The sequence below is a fragment of the Hemicordylus capensis genome, chromosome 1 (assembly GCF_027244095.1).
Source record: "Hemicordylus capensis ecotype Gifberg chromosome 1, rHemCap1.1.pri, whole genome shotgun sequence".
Classification (NCBI taxonomy): Eukaryota; Metazoa; Chordata; class Lepidosauria; order Squamata; family Cordylidae; genus Hemicordylus; species Hemicordylus capensis.
Window position 1 is genome coordinate 14,235,196 of NC_069657.1, and position 25,020 is coordinate 14,260,215.

Consider the following 25,020-nt stretch of genomic DNA (forward strand, 5'->3'; position numbering starts at 1 on the left):
TCAAAACCAGCACCTTAAATTGGACTCAGAAACAAAATGGCAGCCAGTGCATCTCTTTCAATATGGGTGTGATGTGATCCCAGTGGGCAGCTCCAGATAAAATCCTAGCTGCCACATTTTGCACTAGCTGCTGTTTCTGAATATCCTTCAAGGGCAGCTCCACATAGAGTGCATTACAGTAATTCAGCCATGATGTGACTAAGGCGTGGGTAACTGTGGCCAGATCTGCCTTCTCGAAAAAAGGACGCAGCTGGCGCACTAGCCGAAGCCATGCAAAGGCACACCTGGCCACCGCCTCCACCTGAGCTTCCAAAAGCAGAGCTGGGTCCAGTAATACCCCCAAGCTGCGTACTTGCTCCTTCAAGGGGAGTGCAACCCCATCCAGAACCGGTAAAGTCTCCTCATCCCGATTGGCTCTCCTACTGACCAACATTACCTCCATCTTGTCCGGATTCAATCTCAATTTACTAGCCCACATCCAACCCATCACGGCCTCCAGCCCCCAATTCAGGACATCCACTGCCTCCCTAGGATCAGGTGACAAAGAGAGATAGAGCTGAGTGTCATCTGCATATTGCTGACAACCCAGTCCAAGTCCCCGGATGACCTCTCCCAGTAGTTTCATGTAGATGTTAAACAGGATTGGGGACAAAACCAAAGCCTGCAGGACCCCATAAGCCATGGCTGCTCAACTTTGGCCCTCCTGCAGATGTTGGCCTACAACTCCCATAATTCCTGGCTATTGGCCACTGTGGCTGGGGATTATGAGAATTGTAGTCCAAAAACTGCTGGGGGGTCAGAGTTGTGCAGGCCTGCCATAGGCCAATGGCCACGGAGCCAAGCAATAATCCCCCGGAACCACCTTCTGGACCCTCCCCCCAAGAAAGGACTGGAGCCACTCCAAAGATTTATATATCAGGTGGTATTAAAATATGATAAATAAATAAATCAAGCAAGCAAGCAAGCAAGCAAGCAAGCAAGCAAGCAGTGGCTTCAATCCCTATACTCGAGAGACAGTCCAGAAGGATACCATAGTTGATGGCATCAAATGCCATTGAGAGGTCCACGCAGAACCAACAGGGACACACTCCCTCTGTCTAGTTCCCAGCATCACTAGAGCGACCAAGGCAGTTTCAGTCCCATATCTGGGGTGGAAGTCAGATTGAAAAGGGCCTAGATAATCCATATCATCCAAGACCCTCTGCAGCTGGGATGCCACCACATGCTTTTATCACCTTGCCCCAAAAGGGAAGGTTAGAGACAGTTCTATAGTTGTCCAGGTTGGAAGGATCAAGGGAGGGCTTTTTAAAGGATGGTCTTACTATCGCCTCCTTGCGGCATGGTGGTATCTTGCCCTCCCTTAATGAAGCATTGATTATAGCCTCCAACCATCTTCAAGTACCCTCCCTGGCAGCTTTTATTAGCCATGAAGAGCAAGGGGAGAGAAAGATGTCTCCCGCACACTGCCCAGGATCTTGTCCACATCCTCAGACTGCCCCAACTGAAAAGAATCCAACACAATAGGACCAGATGGTACCTGAGGCAGTTCTGCCAGAACTACCAGAATCCCGAAGTCCAAATCAGTACAGATGTGAGTGACTTTTATCTGCAAAGTGACATGCAAACTGATCACAATGGGCTGTAGATTATTCCTCCCCCATTACCTGGGGCAGGGGGATGTGTGGAGCAATGTCTTTGCTACATGGAACAGCTCCGCTGGTCTGCTTTGAGCAGATGCAATGGAGGCAGAGAAAAAACATTTCTCACCACCCCCACTGCCACAGAGTCATCCCTAAAATGGGCTCTAGCCCATGTTTATTTGGATTCATCACGACTCTTCCTCCAGCATCATTCCAGCCATCGTCCAAGACCATTCATTGCCTAAGCTCCAAGGAAAACCAAGGAGCAGAATAGGCTCCACCAAGCCAGAGAGGGCATTTAGGAGCGACCGTACCATTAGCCCAGGCTGTCTCCACATTCCAGAGATTCACCAGGGCCTTGGCAGAGTCACCAGCTCTGGTCACCGGAAACTCCCCGAGGGCTGTCTGGAAACCAAGTGGCTCCATAAGCCTCCAGGGGCAAACCATTCTAATCAGTTCACCACCCCTGCAGAGGGCAGATGGAGCTATCAATCTAAACCTCACCAGATGATGATCTGTCCATGAAAAGGGAGTTAAGTGCTGTAGGCAAGGCAAACCACTGCATGGAAAGCCAGGCAGGGCACCGCTGCTGCCCATAGCATCCTGGTTGCTAGAGGTATCACCAGTACCTCTGGGGCACCACAGGGAGGGCAGGGGCAAGTAGGAGCTCTAATAAAGAGGAGGGCAGTCCCTTACCTGCTCTCTGCCGCCCCATACAGCTTCATTGGGGTGGTGTTCATCCGAAGAACCCACATGTGGAGGCCATGTGTATGCCAACACCATGCACGGGTTCTTGGGATGAGCGCCATCCCAGCAGGAAACTGCATGGAGCAGTGGAGGGCAGGTAAGGACCTGCTCTCCTCTTTTTTAAAAGCTCCTCCTCCCCACACCCCTCCCTGCGGTGCCCGACAGGTTCACGAACCTCAGTTTCACATTTCGGTTTGTGCACATCCTTACAGCCTACCTTCATGGAGCTGCCAATCAGTAAACTTTTAACCCAGAGTCTATTTCTTGGCCATGTGGAGTGTGAAAGAATGTTGGGAGATAGTTTATACACTAGCAAAATGTCCATCTTAAGGACTGGGAGGGTATCGGCAGAGGAAGGGCATCTGCATGGCAAAGACCTCCAAATAAATATTTTATAATAAAATATTTTAAACAAACAAACAAGTAAGTCAATAAGAAAGACCTCTGCAAGATGCAACGCATCTCTGTATGTTCTGCACAGAGAGAGAGAGAGAGAACACTCTTCTGCAGCCTCCATGTCAGATGAGGTGGGGAAGCCCACTCAGTGTTTGGGCCATGTTAGGTTGTTTTAATCTATATATTTAATTCTCCTGGGTGTGCCTTTGGAACGTGCGTCCCGGCAGCCCAGCTGATTGGCTGGGCTGCGGGGCGCCTGATTGGGTAAGGCGCACTCAGGAGAACCAGCGGGCCAGGCTGTGGGCGGCCATGGTGGCCGCTGCCGTCAGGCGGGTGGGCCAAGGAGAAGCAGCCGCCGCCGGGCGGGCGGGCGGGTGGGCCGAGGAGAAGCCGCCGCCGGGCCGGCCAGCCAGCCGGCCAAGGAGAAGCCGCCGCTGCCGGGCGGGCGGGCCGGCCAAGGAGAAGCGGGCGGTTGGAGAAGTGGGTGGGCCCAGCCGGAGCCGCGGGCGGCGGTGGGCCCGGCCGGAGCCGCGGGCAGCGGTGGGCCCGGCCGGAGCCGCGGGCCTCGGCCGGCAGCCTGGGCAGTGAGGGTGGGGGAGAGGAGGCCTGCCGCAGAGGTCAGCAAGGAGCGGCAACGGCAACGGCGGGGGGGGGAGGTACCCGGCCCCAAAGAGCGCACAGATGCTCTGTGCAGGGTGGACTTGTAAGAATGAATGGCAACTAGTCATTTACCTGGGAGAAAGTTCAGCGACACCACTTGAATTAAGGCTAAGGCAGCTCCCTGCTGCCGCCAGGACCTTCAGCTCATCAAATGTTATCTTCCTAGACCCCAGAGCCTGCGCTCTGTTTCATAGCCTTCTAGGGAGTGTGGGAATATTAGGAGATATATACAGTTTTTTAGAATTCCCTCCTCAAGTATGGCAAACAGGCAGTTTTGAGCCTGCACAGATGTTCAGCGTTCCCTTTTCTCTCTGTGTTTCAACTATCCACTGTTCCCCATGCGCCACTATTTCGAGACCTGCCTATGGAATGGGCCATCAAGTGTCTCCATTCAATCCACATCTCCAGCATTGCTTATTAGAACTCCTCTCTTGGTGTGCATGGAAGGTCTAACGAGGCCACAATTCACGGCAAATTTTAAACACTGTCCTCCAACATGATTCTTTTTTTAAACCCCTCCCTCCCTGCCCTCATTGGTGGAGAAATGGACGGCCCACTCATTCCCTCTGTAAGATTCCATTATCAAAGCAGGTGAAGTGGATCTCTATGATGGCAGAGCTTTCCTTCTTTCCTGAAATAGTATGAAACTGTTCATACTCTACTGAAGTAAAAGCGGGCTGACAGGATGTTGGCTGCCCTGGAGAAATTTGGGTACATCAAGAAAATGTTTGCAATGTTTTCATATTTTGGACTTATAAATCTCCTGGTATAAAACATCTCCAGGTGGTTTACGTTAAAATTTTAAAAAAATTAAAAATCAACAATTAAAACTATTTTAAAAAACAATTTAAACAATAACATTGTTTAAAAACTAAAAGCCGGCCGGGGGGTGGGATGGACAAATGTGTCATAAGAGTGTTGCTGAATGCAGCCAGAGAGGAGGAAGTTCTTGTACTGTCATGTCCCAAAGTCCTGTGGTGGCTATAATTAAATTCAAACCTACCTGAGGTTAGCTTTGGTTGAGGAGGCACCGTGGATGGATCTGTACTGTAGCTCAGTTGTAGAGCATCTGCTTTGCATGCAGAAGATCCTAGGTTCAATACTGGGCACATCTAGGTAGGAGAGATTCCTGCCTGAAACCCTGGATGTTTTTCCAGACAGGGCTTTGAGTTCACATCTCCTCTGGAATGGAGATGTGCATTCCCATATCGGCCATATGTACCCCAAAGTCCCTGTGAGCTGTTGGGGAGTACTTCACACACGATTTAGGTTTTTCATTACGTGTTAAGTGTGTAGCCCAATTTATAGCCAGGATTTTTTAAAAAATCCACTTTTTGCATCAGTTTGGGGGGCAACTTTGAACTCGCAGTAAAGCCTTGCAGCAAATTTGCAGTAAAGCCTGCTGTGTAAAACACACACACACACCCTGGAGAGCAGGTACTAGTCTGTATAGATAATACTGAGCTAGAGGGACCAATATTCTGACTCGGCAGAAGGCAGCTTCTAATCTCATTAAACAATCTCCAATATGGTGTTATGGCCTGGGGTGCAGATTCAGAAGGCTGAGTGTCTGTCAGAGATTGGTATGGCTGGACACCTTTATGAGGCCCCACAAGGGGCTTACTATTAAGTGTCATGGATGGGGGAAATGTCCTGGAATTCCATGAGTGCTTTTCTGGGTCTTGAGAGGAAAGACAGAAGACAAATGTAATAGAATAAATAAATTTCAACAAATGAGTGTGGGGGGACATACACATAAAAGATAATAGGTTGTCTTGAGTGAATGCCCATCACTTCTAGATCTCACCAAGACAGGAGGTTCTGACGCAAGAGCGAAATCAAAACATTACAAAGAGTTGTCCATAGGAATAAAAGAAGAGGAAGGAGTACGAAAGCAGAATATGGACAAAAGCCAAACATCTCAGTGGGGAAGGATTGCAGATCCGCTCTGGAAGTCTTGAGTACACACCAGTTGGTGGTCTCTTCCTGATCCAGCTGAGTTTCCTTAGATTTCTTGCTACCCACGCAGCGCCAGTCTGTGAAGTTCAAGCCTGCAGCCATGATACAATAGCAAATATCAACTATATGGCCTGGAGGTTAACCTTGTTGGGGAATTGTTTTTATTTACCTTCTTGAAGCACATAATACAACCTGTACCTCAAAGTGGCTAGTTGTGCAAGGACCATGGAGTGTAAAACCCATTCCCAGCCAAAACCGAGCTTAAAGCATGCAGCAACATTTGTAGGAACATAGGAAGGTGCCTTATATTGAGTCAGATGGTTGGTTCATCTAGCTCAATATTGTCTACACAGACTGGCAGCAGCTTCTCCAAGGTTGCAGGCAGGAGTCTCGAGTCTCAGCCCTGTGTTGGAGATATTGCCAGGGAGGGAACTTGGGACCTTCTGAATGCAAGCATGTAGACACTCTTCTCAGAGTGGCCCCATCTCCTGAAGGGACTATCTTACAGTGCTCACACATGCAGTCTCCCATTCAAATCCAACCAGAGTGTTCCCTGCTCAGCAAAGGGGACAATTCATGCTTGCTGCCACAAGACCAGCTCTCCTCTGGATTCTTCTCCATCCATGATCACCCTTGCCTTTCCTACTCCTCTGCTTCCTGATAATAGTCTTTCCAAATGCTGAAATGTATTCACACAGCAGATAGGGCACCAATAAATCTCACATTACTCCAGGAGTTCTCAGACTTCGTTCCCAAGCTGTTGTTGGACTATGATGGGAGTTGTCGTCATCTGAGTTCAACAGCATCTGGGGACCCACATTTGAAATCCCTTGCATCGTTCTCCATTGCCAGACTGCTGGTGTTACTACTACAAATATTAATATACTGCCTTTCAACAAAGTCCTCTAAGCCATTTCCGTAAAAAGAGAATAAGATTATGCCCTGTCCCCAGAGGGCTCACAGTTAAAAAAAAAACATAAGGTTGACACTACCCACAGCCACTGGAGAGATGCTGTGCTGGATTTGGATCAGGGACACTGACTCTTTCCCTGCCAAACATAAGAGAATCACCACTTTTTGAAGTGCCTCTAGCCCTATTCAGACATCTTAAAAATGTACAATGGCCAGCAATGAATATTTATATACTGCTTTTCAACAAACATTCCCAAAGCGGTTTACATAGATATAAATAAATACATAAAATGGCTCCCTGCCCCCAAAGGGCTCACAATCTCAAAAAGAAACACGACAGGCACCAGCAACAGCCACTGGAGGGATGCTGTGCTGGGGATGGATCAGGCCAGTTGCTCTCCCCCTGCTCAATAAAGAGAATCACCACTTTTAAAAGGCGTTTCTTTGCTCAGTTAGCAGCGGACACATATTTGTGTATATTGTCCTGAATGCACCAGAAGTCCCACCCCAGGGTATCATTTTATTTTATTTATTTATTTATTACAATTATATCCCGCTCTTCCTCCAAAGAGCCCAGAGTGGTGTACTACATACTGAAGTTTCTCCTCACAACAACCCGAGAAGTGACTGGCCCAGAGTCACCCAGCAAGTCTCATGGCTGAATGGGGATTTGGACTCGGGTCTCCCTGGTCCTAGTCCAGCACTCTAACCACTACACCACGCTGGCTCTTACTGCCACTCCCTCCACTGCTCGCAATTAGGACCTTTGTCTGAAGATGCTGATGCCCTAAGTGTGATGGCAGCCATTTCCATGATTGTCAGCCTCAGGTGCCAGAGGCTGCAAATCACAGAAATGGCCACCATCATGCTTAGGGCATTTACCTCTTCAGAAAGAGGTCTTAATTGTGAGTATGTGTCCCTATTTTTAAAAGTCTGAAAAGGGCTTCTTTGTTCAATGCAGCAGGTACAGCTGCGATTTCTGTTTCTTCCATTATTTCATTAGTCTTGCACCATTGTTTTATTATTGCTAATTTGTATATTTTAAAGGGGGATATTTATTATTATTATCATTATCATTATTATTATTATTAATTCAATTTCTATACCGCCCTTCCAAAAATGGCTCAGGGTGGTTTACATAGAGAAATAACAAATAAATAAATAAGATGGATGGATCCCTGTCACCCAAGGGCTCACAATCTAAAAAGAAACATAAGATAGACACCAGCAATATTTTCTGGAGGTACTATGCTGGGGGTGAATAGGGCCATAACAAATGTTTCTATAGGATATAACAAATATTTATATACCACTTTTCAACAAAAGTTTCCAAAGTGGTTTACATAGAGAAATAATAAATAAAATGGCTCCCTGTCCCAAAAGGGCTCACAATCTAAAAAAGAAACATAAGATGGACACCAGCAACAGCCACTGGAGGGATGCTGTGCTGGGGGTGGATAGGGCCAGTTACTCTCCCCCTGCTAAATAAAGAGAATAACCATGTTAAAAAGATGCCTCTTGGCCCAGGTAGCAGGAAGGAAGGAAATATACTGGATGAAGCTATATCAGTTGATGCTTATTATTATTACATCTCCACTGCTACAAGATGCAGCCATGGTCTCTAACTTAGACGGCTTAACACACGAGTTCTCATGCTTGTGTCCCCAGATGATGTTGGACTGCAACTCTCAGAGAGGAGAGCTGGTCTTGTGGTAGCAAGCATGACTTGTCCCCATAGCTAAGCAGGGTATGCCCTGGTTGCATATGAATGGGAGACTAGAAGTGCGAGCACTGGAAGAGATTCTCCTGAGGGGATGGAGCAGCCACTCTGGGAAAGAGCAGAAGTTTCCAAGTTCCCTCCCTGGCTTATCCAAGATAGGGCTGAGAGAGACTCTTGCCTGCAACCTTGGAGAAGCCACTGCTAGTCTGTGAAGACAATACTGAGCTAGATAGACCAATGGTCTGACTCAGTATATGACAGCTTCCTATGTTCCTAACTTCCATCATCCCCAGCTACAGTGGCCAACCTATACTCTAGGAGGTCTATCAGAGATCATTAGTCATGATAGATAAATGGAAATTCCATGTTCAGAGGCAGTACACCTCAGAATGCCAAATGCTGAGAGGATTGTTGTCCATCTCATGGCTTTCCCAAAGCATCTGACTGCCCTCTGTTGGGAACAAAATGGCACAGCTGGACCTTCCATCTGATCAGGATATTTTTAATCAATCAGTTTATTTACTTAGATGTAGCCATCACAAAATTGTTTTGATTCAAAAATTGGACAGGTGGAACGATATAAGAGTAGCAGAAGGCACTCAAAAATGCAAAGATTGACTCAGAACAATTTGTTTGTTTGTCATATGTCTATACTGCCTGACATGTGTATCCTTAGGCAGTGTGCATAAGTTAAAATACAGTACAAAAACAGGATAAAACCATTATGATGTAAAACCAATTAAAATTAATTAAAAGCCTGAGAAAACAGGTCTTTTTAAAAAGGGTATTTTAAAAAAACAGCCAGAGATGGAGAAACTCTGGTTTTAACAGGGAGTGCATTCCAGAGGCCCAGAGCAGCCACAAAGAAAGCCTAGTCCCGAGTACCCACCCAACGAGCCGGTGGTAGCTGGCCTGGAACCAGACCTCCCCAGATGATCTTAATAGCCAGGAGGGTCCCTGACAAAGGTGGTGCTCTCTTAACTACCCTGGACCCAAGCTGTGAAGGGCTTTATAGGTAATAACCAGCACTTTGTATTTCACCCAGAAACACATCAGCAGCCAGTGCAGTTCTTTTACGATCAGTGTTTTATGGTCTCTTCGGATTATCCTGTAGAAGAGTCTGGCAAGTGCATTCTGCACCAATTGTAGTTAGCAGACTATGTACCCCTGCTAACTGGGCCAAGAGGGACCTTTTAACATGGAGATTCTCTTTATTGAGCAGGGGGAGAGTAACTGGCCCTCTCCACCCCCAGCACAGTACCTCCAGTGACTGTTGCTGGTGTGTATCTCATGTTTCTTTTTAGATTGTCAGCCCTTTGGGGACAGGGATCCATCTTATTTATTTGTTATTTCTCTGTGTAAACCGCCCTGAGCCATTTTTGGAAGGGCGGTATAGAAATTGAAATAAGAATAATAATAATAATAATAATAATAATAATAATAATAATAATAAAGCCATAAACACCTGGGCTATACCTGTTATCAGATACACTGCAGGAATAATAGACTGGACCCAGGCAGAGCTAGAGACGCTAGATCGTAAGACCAGGAAAATCATGACCATCAATCATGCTCTGCACCCCCACAGTGATGTCGATAGGCTATACCTCCCTCGCAGCTCAGGTGGAAGAAGAATGCTGCAAGTCCATCAAACAGTCGATAGGCTATACCTCCCTCGCAGCTCAGGTGGAAGAAGAATGCTGCAAGTCCATCAAACAGTAGAGGATGAGAAAAGAGGCCTTGAAGAATATATCAAGGACAGTGAAGAAGATGTACTTCAAATGGTCAATAATGAGAAACTATTCAACACCAATGAAACAAAGCAGGCCTACAAGAAAGAACAAGTCAAGAACCGAGCAGAAAAATGGAAAAAGAAGCCCCTGCATGGTCAATATTTGCACAATATAAGTGGAAAATCAGACATCACCAAGACCTGGCAATGGCTTAAGAATGGCAACTAGAAGAAAGAAACAGAGGGTTTAATACTGGCTGCACAAGAACAGGCACTAAGAACAAATGCAAACGTAGAAAAATCAACAACAAAGAGCAAAAGTAGAAAAATCAACAACAAACAGCAAGTGCCGCCTTTGTAAAGAAGTGGATGAGACAGTGGACCACCTCTTCAGCTGTTGTAAAAAGATCGCACAGACTGACTACAAAGAAAGGCATGACAAGGTAGCAGGGATAATACACTGGAACATCATCAAAAAATACAAGCTACCTGTATCCAAAAATTGGTGGGACCATAACATTGAAAAAGTTGTAGAAAACAAAGATGAAAAAATATTATGGGACTCCAGACTACAAACAGACAAACATCTGCCACACAATACACCAGATATAACTGTAGTCGAGAAGAAAGAAAAACAAGTTAAAATAAACAACATAGCAATACCAGGGGATAGCAGAATAGAAGAAAAAGAAATGGAAAAAAATCACAAAATACAAATATCTACAAATTGAAATTGAAAGGCTGTGGCAGAAGAAGACCCAAATAATCCCAGTGGTAATTGGCGCCCTGGGTGCAATTCCAAAAGACCTTGAAGAGCACCTCAACACCACAGGGGCCACAGAAATCACCATCAGCCAATTACAAAAAGCAACTTTACTGGGAACAGCCTATATTCTGCGACGATAACTATAATAACAGCAACAACATTGATAATAAAATTCTGGTATCCCAGGTCCTTGGGAAGGACTCGATGTCTGGATAAAACAAACCAGTCAATAACACCTGTCTGACTGTGTAAATAAATAAATAAATAATATGTACAAAGGTAGCCCCATGTAGAGAATTACAGTAGTCAAGCCTGGAGGTTACTAGCATATGTACCACTGTTTTACGGTCATTTCCCCCTCAGAAATGGGCTTAACTGATGTATCAGCTGAAGCTGATAAAAAGCGCCTCTGGCTGCCACCTCAACCTGAGAGAGTTTTGTATCCAGGAGCACTCCCAACAACTGTTCCCTCTAATAAGGCTTCCCAGATGTTGTTGACTACAACTCCCAGAATCCCCAGTTGCAATGGCCTTTGCTTGGGGATTGTGGGAGTTGTAGTCAACAATATCTGGGAATCCGTGTTAGAGGGAACACTGCTCCCAAGCTACATACTTGTTCTTTCAGGGGGAGTGGAACCCCATGCAGAACAGGCAGATCTAAACCATCTCTTCTGATCCCTCACAGTCAGTACGTCTCCAAGTGACGCTATCTGGAATCTGCTAGAGAAGTAGGAACAGGACCACTGTAAAACAGTGCTACCCAATCCCCATCTTCCTCAGGTGACCCAGAAGGATACCATGGTTGATGGTATCAAAAGCCACCAAAAGATCCAAAAGGATCAGCAGAGTGATAGGAACATAGGAAGCTGCCATATACTGAGTCAGACCATTGATCCATCTACCTCATTATTGTCTACACAGATTGGCAGTGGCTTCTCCAAGGTCGCAGGCAGGAATTTCTCTCAGCCCTATCTTGGAGATGCTGCCAGGGAGGGGACTTGGAACCTTCTGCTTGTAAGCATGCAGGTACTCTCCTCAGAGCTGCCCCATCCCCTGAGGGGAATATCTTAGTCTCCCATTCAAATTCAACCAGGGCAGACTCTGCTTATCTAGGGGGACAAGTCATGCTTGCTACCACACGACCAGATCTCCTCTGCTCACACTCCCTCTGCCAGTACCCAATTGGAGATCATTCATCAGGCTGATCAAGGCAGTCTCAACCCTGTAGCCAGCCCAAAAACCAGTTTGAAATGGACTAGGTAATCTGTTTCCTCCAAGACTGCCTGAAATGGAGAGGTCACCACTCTCAATCACCTTGCCCAACCATGGAAAATTGGAGATATAATTGGCTAACTCTGAGGGATCCAGTGCAGGTTTCTTCAAGTAAGGTCTAATAATAGCCTCCTTAAGGCAAGGAGGCATCCTGACCTCCCTCAGAGAAATATGTATGATATAAAATATATTTTATTTTATATACGCCCAGAGACATATATTTGGGCGGGATATAAATTAAATAAATAAATGAATAAAATTATCTATATATATAATTCTCCTGGGTGTGCCCAGGAGAAATGCGTCCCGGCAGCCCAGCTGATTGGCTGGGCTGCAGGGGGCGCCTGATTGGCTGGCAGCACACCCAGGAGAACGGTGGTGGCGGCCATGGCCGGGGAGCCAGACGGGCCCGGCCGCGGAGGCGAGGCGGCGGGCCTGGCCGGGCCTGGCCGCAGCAGCACTCTCTGGCCCGGCGGCGGCGGCGGCACTACTCTTGGGCCCGGCGGCGGCGGCACTACTCTCGGGCCCGGCCGCGGAGGTAAGGCGGCGGGCCCGGCCGCAGCGCAGGCGGCGGTGGGCCCGGCCGCACTAGAGGCACAGATGCTCTGTGCCCGGGCCCACTAGTATGGAAATAATATATAATTTACAAATTACATCAGCTTGCCACTTATCTTGATGGCAGAAACTAAAAACAACAACTGGCTATTCTTCTTGTAACATGAGGCACTAATAAAAAGTTTGCAAAGAACCCCAAACACCTCCCCGGATAAACTATAAGCAGTGGCTGAATAAATACATTGTGTAATGCAGACATTCTGCAATAAGAATTCCAGCCATATAGCCTGTCAGCACAGTGGATGATACATCTAGCAAGTGAAAAATCTTCCCTAAGTCTGATCAAAATTGATAGACAAGAAAGATTAGGACAACTATAAAGCTCTTCTTGTATTACGTTTTCTCCTTTCTTCCCCTCCCCCAACATTTCTGTCTTTCTTTTACAGTAACCGTTACAGTCGGAGGGAAACAGCATTTGCTTGGCCTTTACGACACTGCTGGGCAGGTAATGAATTTCCATGTTTAATACCATCACATCTTTCTAGATGCAAAACGAAAGTACCTTCTTTTCTTGTGGCAGCTCAAAACATACATTTTTTCAAGCACTAATACAGTCCATCAATATAGACTCAAACCTTTGTGTTACTACAACAACGGGGCCACCTTAAGTGGCGCAGCGGGGAAATGCTTGACTAACAATGCTTGACTAACAGTGCTTGACTATAGGGTTGTGCATTTTGGATGTTTTGTGTTTTGTTCTCGGCCACATCCGAAGGCCCCCCCACCAATTCGGCCAGGGTCCGAAATGCACCACCCTGAAACCCCCAATTTTTTGTTTTGGAGCCAATTTGCTCCGAAGCCAAAATGAGGGCTGCCATTCTGCCTTCTATTCTCCTTCCCCAGTCCGTGCCCATCCTCCGGCAGCTTTCCCTCCCCGTACCCCAGCAGCGCTTTCTCTCCCCAGCTCCGGGCTCCCTCCTTCCCTCCCCACCATTTTTGCCATTTTTACCCACCCACCCACCTTGCCTTCTCAGCTAGGGCCTCCCACCGCCGCCACCTCCATACCCCACCATCCGCCTCCTCCACTGCGTCCCCATGGCCATGGCCACAGCCTGTGCCCGCCGCCCACAAAAGTAAAGAGTTCTCGAGCCGGCAAGCTCCCTTTCCCTGCCACGCCGGAAACTCCTTGCCACATCCGGCCCTGCGCAGGCCAGGCCTGAAGGGTGGGAAATTCAAAGAGACGTCACTCAGAAGAGGAACTAAAAAGGCGATTCTTGAAAGACTGCAGCAATCACAAAATAGGTCTGAAAAATATCCCGAAATACAAAGCTTCAATTCCGAAATATGGTTGTTTCAATTCAGGTACAAAAAGCTTCATTTTGAGATTTTTCATTTTCGGTAGGTGTACAAAATGTCTGAAAGTGCCATTTTTGGACACAAAACGTTTTGTACCCGAATCAAAATGCACATCCTTACTTGACTAACAAGTAGAAGGTTGCTGGTTCGAATCCCCACTGCTACGATATCGGGCAGCAGCGATATAGGAAGATGCTGAAAGGCATCATCTCATACTGCATGGGAGGAGGCAATGGTCAACCCCTCCTGTATTCTACCAAAGACAACCACAGGGCTCTGTGGGCACCAGGAGTCGAAATCAACTTGACGGCACACTTTACCTTTACCACTACAACAACAGGGTGCGTGATGGATGGTGTCCCAATTTTTCCTACTTCCATCCTCACTTCAGATAGGATGAATTCTCACAACCAAGTCCCCGTGGCATACAGAGATTCCAAGTGAGCTATCCAGTCTACAGTCATTAAAGAATTGTCTCAGAGTAGTGTGTTTATTCATTCATTCATTCATTCAACATATCTATAGAGCACCTGCAACTAGGTGTTGACATCATATTCCATGTTTTCAGCTTCATTTCTGATATTCTGGACCATGCCCCAAGTTTCACCTCTCCGAATCAGATCAGAAAGTTTTGAATATTTGAAGCAAATACTTGAAGAAACGGAGTGTTGAATCTTAAACAAGCATCTAGTGCCATCTTGTGGTCACTTTAGAATCTGTTTTGCAATAAGTCATATCAAAAATCTTAAAGGAAAAGTATTGCCTACACACACAATAAGGGTCGATCTGGAAGTTATGGCAATTACACATCTGCTGTCAAAAATCCCAGCTGTGTGTCTAGTTCCCCTTTTCCCCTCCATAAAGTCTGATACAACTTACTGTTGGAGGTGAAGGACTCTGTGCTGCCTGTGCCTCAATGACAGAGGGGGGCAGACTAGAGAGTCTGAGGGCTAGAGGGATTAAGACATTGGTCATCTCTTCTCTCTACTGCTCTGACACTATCCCTTTGATATGTAGATTGCTACTCTCAGGGACTTCCTGCCTGCCTCTCTCTCTCTCTCTCTCTCTTCCATTTTCTTCTCCCTAACACACACACTCGCCTCTCCTCTGCACCATGTGTGCAGAGATGCGGACAGCATCTCTCTGCATCCAGCTAGATAGATAGATTAAAGATCCTATCTCTCCACCCTCCTATCTAGAATGGAGTTCTCCAATAAAGACTCCTCATATTGATTTGAAACTATGAACTGGTTCCAAGTTACTTTTGCTCTCAGCAAACACGCATGCCTAGGCAGACTCCACTGTATTTTGCCTCTGTGCACTCTGCTATAAGAGAAGCGTATCTCTTACCAGAGAGAATTCCCAACACTTACTCATATCCTGACATCAAGATTTGTAAACTGCCCAGAGAACTTGCGTTTTGGGCGGTATAGAAATGTATTAAATAAAATAAAATAAAATAAAATAAATGATCCATATTTCTCTCCCCCACCATAGTGGCAGCCAATATGTAGAGTGGAGTTTGGGGAATTACAGAATGCAATGTTGTCAGGACATAAGTAAGTTGTACTAGATGAAACAGAGGGAGAGGGAAGAACTAGTCACATGGTTGCCATTTTTCATGGCCGTCAGGTGTTTATAGTCACATCTATAAAGACTAAACTTAGCCCCAAACAACCATTGCAATGCCATAATAATTTATGTTATTTTGTTCTCTAACAGGAGGACTACAATCAGCTAAGACCCCTCTCCTATCCCAACACTGATGTTTTTTTAATCTGTTTCTCTGTGGTCAACCCTGCTTCCTACCACAACATCCAAGACGAATGGGTGCCAGAACTGAAAGTTTGCATGCCACATGTACCTTATGTCCTGATCGGAACACAGGTAAATCACAGAAAAGGAGCAGGAGAGAAGCCTGGGAGTTTCTAAAACACAGGTCCCCAGCATTTATTTATCTTTTTAATAGCAAGATCATCTGGATCCATTCCCAGTGTGATTGCTGCAATGGCCACACCACAGGCTCACGTATCCATTGTGTGCTTACACAGAACAGTTCCTGACAGCCATATTATTCAGATTATTGCATTTATAATATGAATGACTAACATGGTCATTTCATGATTACTGAGGATGGATATTGACAATCATATTTAAATTTTTGTTGCAGTAATGGCACAGCAGGGAAGTAGTTTGCCTAAGGAGCAAGAGGCTGCTGGTTCGAATTCCCACTGGTATGTTCCCCAGGTGTTTCCCAGACTAAGGGAAACACCTATATCGGGCAGCAGCAATATAGGAAGATGCTGAAAGGCATCGTCTCACACTGCACGGGAGGAGGCAATGGTAAACCCCTCCTGTATTCTACCAAAGAAAACCACAGGGCTCTGTGGGCACCAGGAGTCGATACCGACTCGACAGCAAAACTTTAATCACATGAGAGCTTAATGTGGTCACCACCAGATTACTCAGGGTGGATTTGGACAATTGTATAATTCACATGAGCATTACAACAGCAACAATTTTTTATATACCGCTTTTCAACAAACATTTCCAAAGCGGTTTACATAGAGAAATAACAGACAAACAAGATGGATCCCTGTCCCCAAAGGGCTCATAATTACAGTTATCACAGGAACGTATTGCAAAGTAGTCCTTCCCTGAGAGAGGTGAGCTGAGATTAACTTGGAATTGATCCGACCAGGTTTTAGACACCAATCACAATTTCCTGCCTTTTGAACAGTTGTGCTGTTCCCAGACAGCTCAACTGAAACATGCTACAACTTCCAGATTTGGGCTCTTTGCTCTGGGTGCTTCTGAAATACCTGGAGTTTTAGAACATATCATTTGCATTGCTAATCTGCCTAAATCCAACATATCCCCTTATACCACTGGTATATATGTCTCACAATAAATATGATTTATCGCTCCTACGAGCTCAGTGGAATGAGGAATTGGAAACCCAGATCCTTCCAGCCTAGTGGACCAATGCTCTAGCAACCATGAAATCTTCTACCCTAGATCTTAAACTGAAGCTTATCCAGCAAAAATTGATATTCCATACCTATTGGACACCAGAATGATTATTCTGTAAACATATCACTGCTTCTCCCCTACGTTGGCACTGTGTTGTTGCCGAGGGCTCCTAATTCATACAATGTGGAGTTGCAGTGTAATAACTCCCTTTCAGCAAGACATGACTGACCGCATCAACTTAGTTCTGAATGCCAATTTTAAATTGTGACCGAACAATCTCTCTTGGTTATTTACTCTCTCTTTTGGGGGGATTTTTTTCAATTTTATTGAAACATAAAGAAGAGAAGAAATACAGTATCATAATATTTCTTTAAGCTAGTACTAAGGAGAAAACATTCTAAATATATTAACAGTTCTAAGAAAGTTCGGCAGCAATGGTCAACATTTGATTACGCTTGATCAAGACTTGGTTGCATAAAGCTGGATACATAAAGCTTCACAAATCAAATCCAGACAACGGGAACAAATGATATCCTTGTCGGATATTAAAGTTTATAAAGGGATCCCAAGATGACATAAATGACTCAGTTGAGACTTCATTCATGTAAGCCGAAACTTTGGAAATTGAGGCATAATCCCATAATTTCAAGAACCAATCATTTAAAGAGGGGATTTAAGAAACACGCCAATTGTAAGAATAAAATCCTGGCTGCAGTAATCATATATAAAGACAGCTCATTACAATTAGAAGGAATATAAGGTTTTATCATACTTTAAAGAAAGATTTCTGGTAGAAAAGGAAATTTAACCTCTAAAATTTATTCCATTTTCTCGTGAATTTGCTTCCAAAACAATTGAGCCTTATTACAAGTCTACCACATATGGAAAAGTTCTCTTGGTTATTTACTAGGGGTGTGCAGAACCAGTTCCAGGGGCGTAGCAAGGTTGGAGTGGGCCCAGAGACAAGATTTTAAAATGCGCCCCCTCACTGAAGCTCAGCTCATGAAGTAAAGAAATCTTAAATGAGGCTGGACACTGGTAACAAAGAGCATAGTAAAGTAAGTGTGTGTGTGTGTGTGTGTACACATACATACACACACACATATACACACACACATACATTTTACTATGCTCTTTGTTACCACTATATATATATGCCACAATAGAACATCATCCTAAATTATTTTTTTTAAAGGTTTTGTGAATTGTGGATGATGCAAGTCATTTAATAGTACTAGGGAAAGACATGCTGTTCTGGTAGCTCCAGGTCTTAACACTCACATCAATTTCGGAGGATGAATACAACTGAAGGAAGCCCGGGCGGGTGCGCAGCTGGGGGAGTCAGTCATGTGACTTGCCTCTGGGGGGCCCCCAAAGGCAGTGGGCCCCCAGACAACTGTCTCCCCTTGCCTTATTATAGTTACGCCCCTGACCAGTTCTATTCTAGAACCAGCTCGGTTCTACTGGTTTGGACTTGAACCGGACTGGGCCCCCCAAAAAGAGGTTCTGGTCCAGGTTTGAGCCGAACCGGTTCAGAATCAGTTCAGCCGTTTGAGGGGACATTCTTGTAAAGGGGACTCCAGTGAGGATTTCCCTTTACAAGCAAAGGAGGAACCCAGTCTACTTTTTAAAAGAACTTAAGAGGGGTAGTGAGAGGGCACCTGTATGCAGTATAGCCCAGTGTGGCTGTAGTGGTGTCTCGGGTCCTCTGAATTGTCCTGACTGGGTCCAGTGTTCCAGCATGGCCTGGTTCCAGCCTCCGTGCATGCTTAGAGGCTGAAACGGAGCCACGCTGAAGTGTTGGGCCCGGTCCAGGCAATACAGAGGAGCCACACCACCGCCATGCCACGCTGCGTACAGGTGCTCTCTCACCACCCTTTTAGGGTCTTTTTAAAGGTAGGCAGGGTTCCCACCTTTGCCTGAAAATGGGAGTCCTCGCCAGATTCCCCTTTACAAGCATGCCCCCTCGAGCCACCGAACTGGTTCCGAACCGGTTTGACACTCGGACCAGACCAGCTTATGGTGCAGCAGTCCAGTTTGAGTTTGGCTCAAACTTGAACAGAACCACCAGGATCGGTTCGTGCACACCCCTATTATTTACCACATGTCTGGAGCCTCTCTTGGGGTAGCAAATCATGGCTCTTCTGTGCACTATTTGTCAACAAGCATATTATTTTACAACGTTGGAAAGATCATTTCAGCCCCTCAGTTTATCAGTGGATAGAAGAATTCTCTAATCTGGCAGCTTTTGAATTGACAACTTACTATCATATGCTGAAAGAGGGTCCCCATACCAGGATTTGGAAGGAGTATTTAGAGTTATTTGCATAATTTCCTGTTTATTTCAAATCAATAGCTGTGTTAAGCCCTTCAACCTCCCCTTGCTGTTTGTTCTTTCATATTCCCACCTTTTTGCTGAAATTGCTTTGTTATAACATGAATTTTTTAAATAAAATTGCTAGGGGAGGGGCTTGGAATTGATCCAAGATGAGAGAAGGAAGTCACAAGTTTAAACAAGTCTTCAGCTTTGTGTTTGTTGACTCCTAGATTGATCTTCGGGATGATCCCAAAACCTTGGCTCGGTTACTTTGCATGAAGGAGAAGCCCTTGACTTATGAACATGGCACCAAACTGGCTAAGGAGGTAATGTTGTTTTCATAAACAGTGGGCCACAGAGGGCAGCAAGACAAGTTGTGGTTGCTGTGCAAGATTCTGATGTCAAGCCAGTGTTTTCTGCACCAAACACATAAATTACAAAAGTAAAATGTGTGTGCACTTTCATTATTCAACACCCATGTGCCCTGGAGCTGAAACTGAAATTTTGAAACTGAGGTGAATTTCAGGGGTCCTGCCAAATTTGAGAGTGTTCAAGGGATATGAAACAAGTTTCTATATGACCAGTGACATTTCTCCAGGGGGTGGGGGCAGGGTTCTGCACATTCCTAATATATTTATTGGAACCCTAAAGTTTCTCCAACATGGGCAGATGCGTGTTTTAAAATGCACAGGTACACATACTTTACTTCCACACCTCCATGTGTTTTATGGAGAAATTATGTTTTTGGGGTCAACATCCAGGAGACGAGACAGATCTCATCAGTGGAGGAATCAGAGGAGGGAATCCTCCATCACCTAAATCCTGGAAACTCTCACTCCACTAGAATCCCTTGCACCTGAGGGGCTGTTTCCAGCAACCCCTTAGCAATCTGTTGATATGGTTCTGTGCTTGTCCTCCAACTTGGTGGAGTCCCCTGAGGACCCAACAAGTGAAGAGAAGAAACCCACCCAGTAAAGTTCCAGTAAAGCCTGCAAAATTGGGCAAGGCTCAATTTAGCCAGAGAAGCTTCTCCAAAGAGAGGATGGGGCTAACCACCCTAACTAGCCAGCATCCTACATAACCCTGCAGTAGTGAAACATCTCGCCTGCCCTGGTGTTACACTCCAGCTCAACCTTGCCTGTGTGGAGCTGTCCACGGTACTGAATCCCTCACCTGACTTTTATTCCCCCTCCAGCTATCCGAGGTCTGAATCCTTCTCTGGCCTCTACCCAGACCCTGCCTCAGCTGAAACTTCAACTTGGCCAGTGACTGCATGAACAGGATAAACACTGTCTTATTTATTTATTTAACATATTTTTATACCACCCAAAACTTACATCTCTGGGTGGTTTACGACAAGAAGACTTTCCGGGCACAGTGAACTAACTGTGCAATGTCTACTTAGTCACAACCCCCCATTCCAGCTTTCTTCTTAGACTTGGAGAAACCTTGCTGCAGGCCTGTGTTAAGAGTCTTGCCAGGGAGCTGTGTAAAATCCTGTTAAATAAGCCATTTAAGTTACCAATACCTGTGAGTTGCCTGAATTTCACCATTTAGCAGTACAGTTCAGCACTTTTCATCACCAAACACTTGCATTTAGAAAAGAGACTTAGAGGCTTTCCACATGAGCAGTGTGGAGAACCCTTATCGGGCTCTGCGGGGACAGCGGGCTTAGCCTGCTCTCCCTACAGATGAGCAGTCGCTCGTAGCAGGGTGGCCAGATTGGCCGCCCATACAACTACCGGCTCCGTCACAGAGCCGATAGGGGCTGCAGGGATCGGGGGCCGCTCAGCCCCCAGAAGTCCCAGGATGCCCTGCATCAGTGTGCAGGGCATCCTGGAGAGACCACCAAGACCGAGAGGCTTGTTCATCATTAAGTACAAGGGAGAGTAAATTCGTCCCCCTTTTCCCTCTCAGCTGATAATGGTTAGACCCATGGGATAGACTGGGCTGTTGACCTGTGTGCTATCCATTAGCACACATGAATCCCCATCCAGCTAGGAATGCGTGTGTGGAAGTCTACCACTCTACACACAGGGAGGAGAGCTGGTCTTGTGGTACTAGCAAGCATGACTTGTCCCCTTAGCTAAGCAGGGTCCACCCTGGTTGCATATGGATGGGAAACTTGATGTGTGAGCACTGAAAGAGATTCCCCTTAGGGGATGGAGCTGCTCTGGGAAGAGCAAAAGGTTTCAAGTTCCCTCTCTGGCATCTCCAAGACAGGGCTGAGAGAGATTCCTGCCTGAAACCTTGGAGACGCCGCTGCCGATCTGTGTAGACAGTACTAAGCTAGATGGACCTATGGTCTGACGCAGTATATGGCAGCTTCCTATGTGAAGCTGCTTTCTGCTGCCAGGCCATTGGGCCATTTAGCTCAATATGGACCACATTGATTGACAGCAAAATTCCAGAGTTTCCCACTGGGGCCTTTTGCATACAAAGCACATTAGCTCTCACTGAGCTATGGCCCCTTCCTTCTGGATATCCATGCCCTCTACCTGATTCAGGACCAAAATGAAAAATGAAAAAAGTTCTGCATGTTTTTAAAGAAATGTTCTGAACCTCACCACTCATGCCTGGCTTTTCCTCTCCTTCAAGATTGGCGCCCAGTGCTACCTGGAGTGCTCAGCTTTGACCCAGAAAGGCCTGAAGGCGGTCTTTGACGAAGCCATATTGACCATCTTCCACCCCAAGAAAAAGAAGAGACCCTGTGCCGACTGCTGCAAGTGCTGTATGGTCGTATGACGCCACCTGCAGGCTGTGCTGGTGTTTGGCCAAAGCATTTCCCACCTGCATTTCATACCAGCACAGAGGAATGAGGGACATGACCACAAAGGAGCTCTGTTCCTGAGAGGCTTCTCCAAGTCTACGGCTCCTCTAAGCTTCAACCTCTTTGGCCTTCTCATGTCTTACTATCAGGGGCGGCACTTCCATGAGGCAGGGTGAGGCAGCTGCCTTAGGCACCAATGGAGGGAGCGTCAAAGGGGGCAGCAAGTGCCGGGGGGCCCCACCACCACAGATGTCGCTTCACCCTCCATTGCCCCTCTGTGCCCTTTCTCCCCTGCCGAGGCACGCTGTTCATTGATGGGGGGGCTCTTCTCACACCGCCCCTGCTTCCTTGCTTTTCTAACCACTACAGAGCTGCTTATGTGGGCAACTCAGCTCTGTTATCATTTTCACTGAGCAAGCCGACTGCAGCCAAGAGAACTCTTCCTGGGGTCAGGAAGGATTCATGCCGGTGTGAGGCGATGGAAGGCAAACAGATATCCAAAGACACTGCAGCCGAGCCAAGAGAAACTGGATTCATTATGTGTGGCCTTCAGCAAGAAGTGAATTGATATCTTCCATTATGAATATGCAATAACTGTTGAACTTGAAAACTGCTAGAGCACACAGCTTTTTCAAAACCGATTGTGTTGAGAGCTAGATAAAATGCAGGGTGGCCTATTTTAATTCTGTTTTTAAAGTTGTTCTCTATTTTCAAAAGATACTTTTTTTAAAAAAGAAATGGAATCAAAGTAGCCGTTCCTGTACTTTTGTCTTCCTTAAGCATAATCCAAAGAGATAATCAGATTGTATGAGCATTTATCCGTAGACATGTGGAATTCTTGTCTTACTAAATGAAATACCAAACAAGCTAATTTTGTATTTGTAAAGTTGTCTAGATTTGGCAATGGCCAGGATTCAGAGAGACCTCTGTGTGATGTTCTCAGTGTAAATCTTTTTTTATCCTCCTCATTTCCTGTTTTAAAAGATGTATCTCATGAAAATCTGCTCTTTCCGAGTTTGGGAATTGGACACAACAACTTTTCCAAAGGAAAAATCAGAAGGAAATTGGGACATGCACACACCTTGGTCTCAATTCCCCCTGGAGAAACTGTTACACCAGGGTGTGGACAAACATGGCCCTCTGGCTGTTTTCGAACTACAACTCCCAGCATCCCCGCCACAATTTATTATGGCAGAGGATGCTGGGCGTTGTATTCCAAAAACAGCTGGAGGGCCAAGTTTGCCTACCCCGGTTACACCATCTGTCATTCAAACTGCTATTTGAAAGCAAGAGTTTCAAAAATAGCCTCACAGATGTCGGGGGAGGTCCATGAATAGGAGCCACCAGTGGAGAGATAAAGGAGAGGTGAAGCAGGCAATTGTCTACAGCGGCAAAATTTGAAGAGTGGCAAATTCTGCCACTTCTCAAGTTTTGCCACCCCTCTTTGGGGATGGTGGCAGCTGCAGCGAGGGTGTGTGTGGAGAAAGTCTCCCCCCTTTTACCTTTTTTTAAAAAAAATGCTGCTTGCGTCGGCAGCACATGGAGAAAGACTAGAACAGGCTGCACAGCAGAGAGGCCGTGTGGTCACTTGTAAGGAAGTCACTTGTAAGGGCTGGAATGAGTTCGCCCCACCATGCAGCTGCAGAGCTTTCAAAGGCAAAAGGGAAAACTTTGCCCTCGCCCTCCTCCCCGCAGTTACTGCTACTTCCAGGAGTGGTGTTTTTTTAAAAAAAACTAGAAGGGCGTCAGAAGCCTTTTTGCCTATTTTTGGCAAAAAGCTTAATCCACCCCTACGAGCTACCCCGCTTTTGACCTCTGCACTGCTACACTTCTGTCAGTTCTCATATTTTGGAGTTGCCACCATAGGAGATGTTTCCAGGTGAAAGTTTCAACATCCTGCCCTCTAACTCCATCCATCCCATCCAGGTGGCAAACCATCTCATGGAAACCATCCTACGGGAAGCAGCTTGCAATTCTTGGAGAAAGGCTGGCTTTCATTCCGGCTCTGATCCAGCAATCAAAAACTACCTACTACAACCCCATTGCTTGAGATTGTTGCAGATGCCTTATTTACAAATGTTTTCTACCAATTGTGCCATTTAAATATAATTAACAAGAACAGCCTTTTGAAGTGTGTGTGGCATTTTTAGCCTACTTTCCTTATGAAAAGCTTATGAGATCACACAGCTCTCTGTGTGTGTGTGTGTGTGCGCGCGCGCACACGCTCACGTACTTCACAATGTCTAGACTGATTTGGATCAAATTTGCTACCAAAATTTGAGACCATATCAATGGTGTACCCTCGTGATGATGTCATCCACCCTGATTCAAGATGGTGGGCACATGACCATTTGAGGCTCAAGTGGACTAACTTGTGAACCGCCTAACCGATTTGAACCAAATTTGGAACACATAGGGACACCTCAACGGCATCGTCTGTGATAATGTCTCGCACCCCAATTTAAGATGGCGGATGCATTAACATTTGAGGTGGAAGTGGGCTAACTTCTGAAGATGCTAATTGTCAGTTAAGATGATAGTGAAAGCAAAATAGGCAAGTTAGTTCTTACCAGAACTTCTTGTTTAATGTGTATAATCGTAGTACTCTTTTGCTAGACTTCATATTACTTGTCTCTCCCTTGCTAGTTATGCAAACTTTGCAAGTGATATATGAGTAGGCAAAAGTCATGAGATTGGTTACAGTACCTTTTTCTGGCTATTGTGTGCTACAAGCATGGCCCTGTGCAGACCATCTACTGTATATAAAAACATAAGCATGATAACATAAGCTGGATCAGACCAAAGATACATCTATCCCTATCTTCTGCTTCCCACAGTATAATAGCCCAGCAGATGCCTCCAGGAACTACCAGCTATTGCTCTCTTGATGGCAATAGACAGCAATAGCCTTCCCCCACTTTTGCTCCTCAGCAATTAGTATTCAGTGATATACTACCTCTGAACATAGAGGCTCTGCATAGCCATCATGGCTAATGGCCAACTGAGACCTTTTCCATGTGAACAGGTCTAAGCCCATATAAAGTCATCTAAGCTAGTGGCCCTCACCTCAACTTCTGGCAGCAAATGCCATGAACGGATTGTGCATCTGTATATGCCCACAGATCTGTTCCATGGCAGCAGGTAAGAGACGCAGTTACAAACTAGGAAATCCCCAAAACTGCCTCAGCCCTAAGTTACCTGGCTGGCATCCTAACAGTGTGCTTGCAGAGCAAAGAAAGTTGCATT

General features: G+C 45.9%; 1 protein-coding gene across 4 annotated transcripts in view; it reads left to right on the forward strand.

Annotated features, from left to right (window-relative positions):
* Nucleotides 1-23,898, forward strand: part of RHOJ (ras homolog family member J) — a 103,911-nt gene extending 80,013 nt beyond the window's left edge. The window contains exons 2-6 of one of the 4 annotated variants that reach the window (XR_008314225.1): nt 12,805-12,863; nt 15,437-15,601; nt 19,235-19,330; nt 21,603-22,894; nt 23,013-23,898. Coding sequence is in view for 3 of the 4 variants with exons in the window: in XM_053287229.1 (XP_053143204.1) it covers nt 12,191-12,341; nt 12,805-12,863; nt 15,437-15,601; nt 19,235-19,330; nt 21,603-21,749 (618 nt within the window). In the remaining variant the exon portion in view is untranslated. Of the gene's footprint in view, nt 1-12,182; nt 12,342-12,804; nt 12,864-15,436; nt 15,602-19,234; nt 19,331-21,602 lie in introns of those variants that run through there. The other 3 variants (XM_053287229.1, XM_053287227.1, XM_053287230.1) reach the window with 3 other exon arrangements.
* The last annotated feature ends 1,122 nt before the right edge of the window (nt 23,899-25,020 follow it).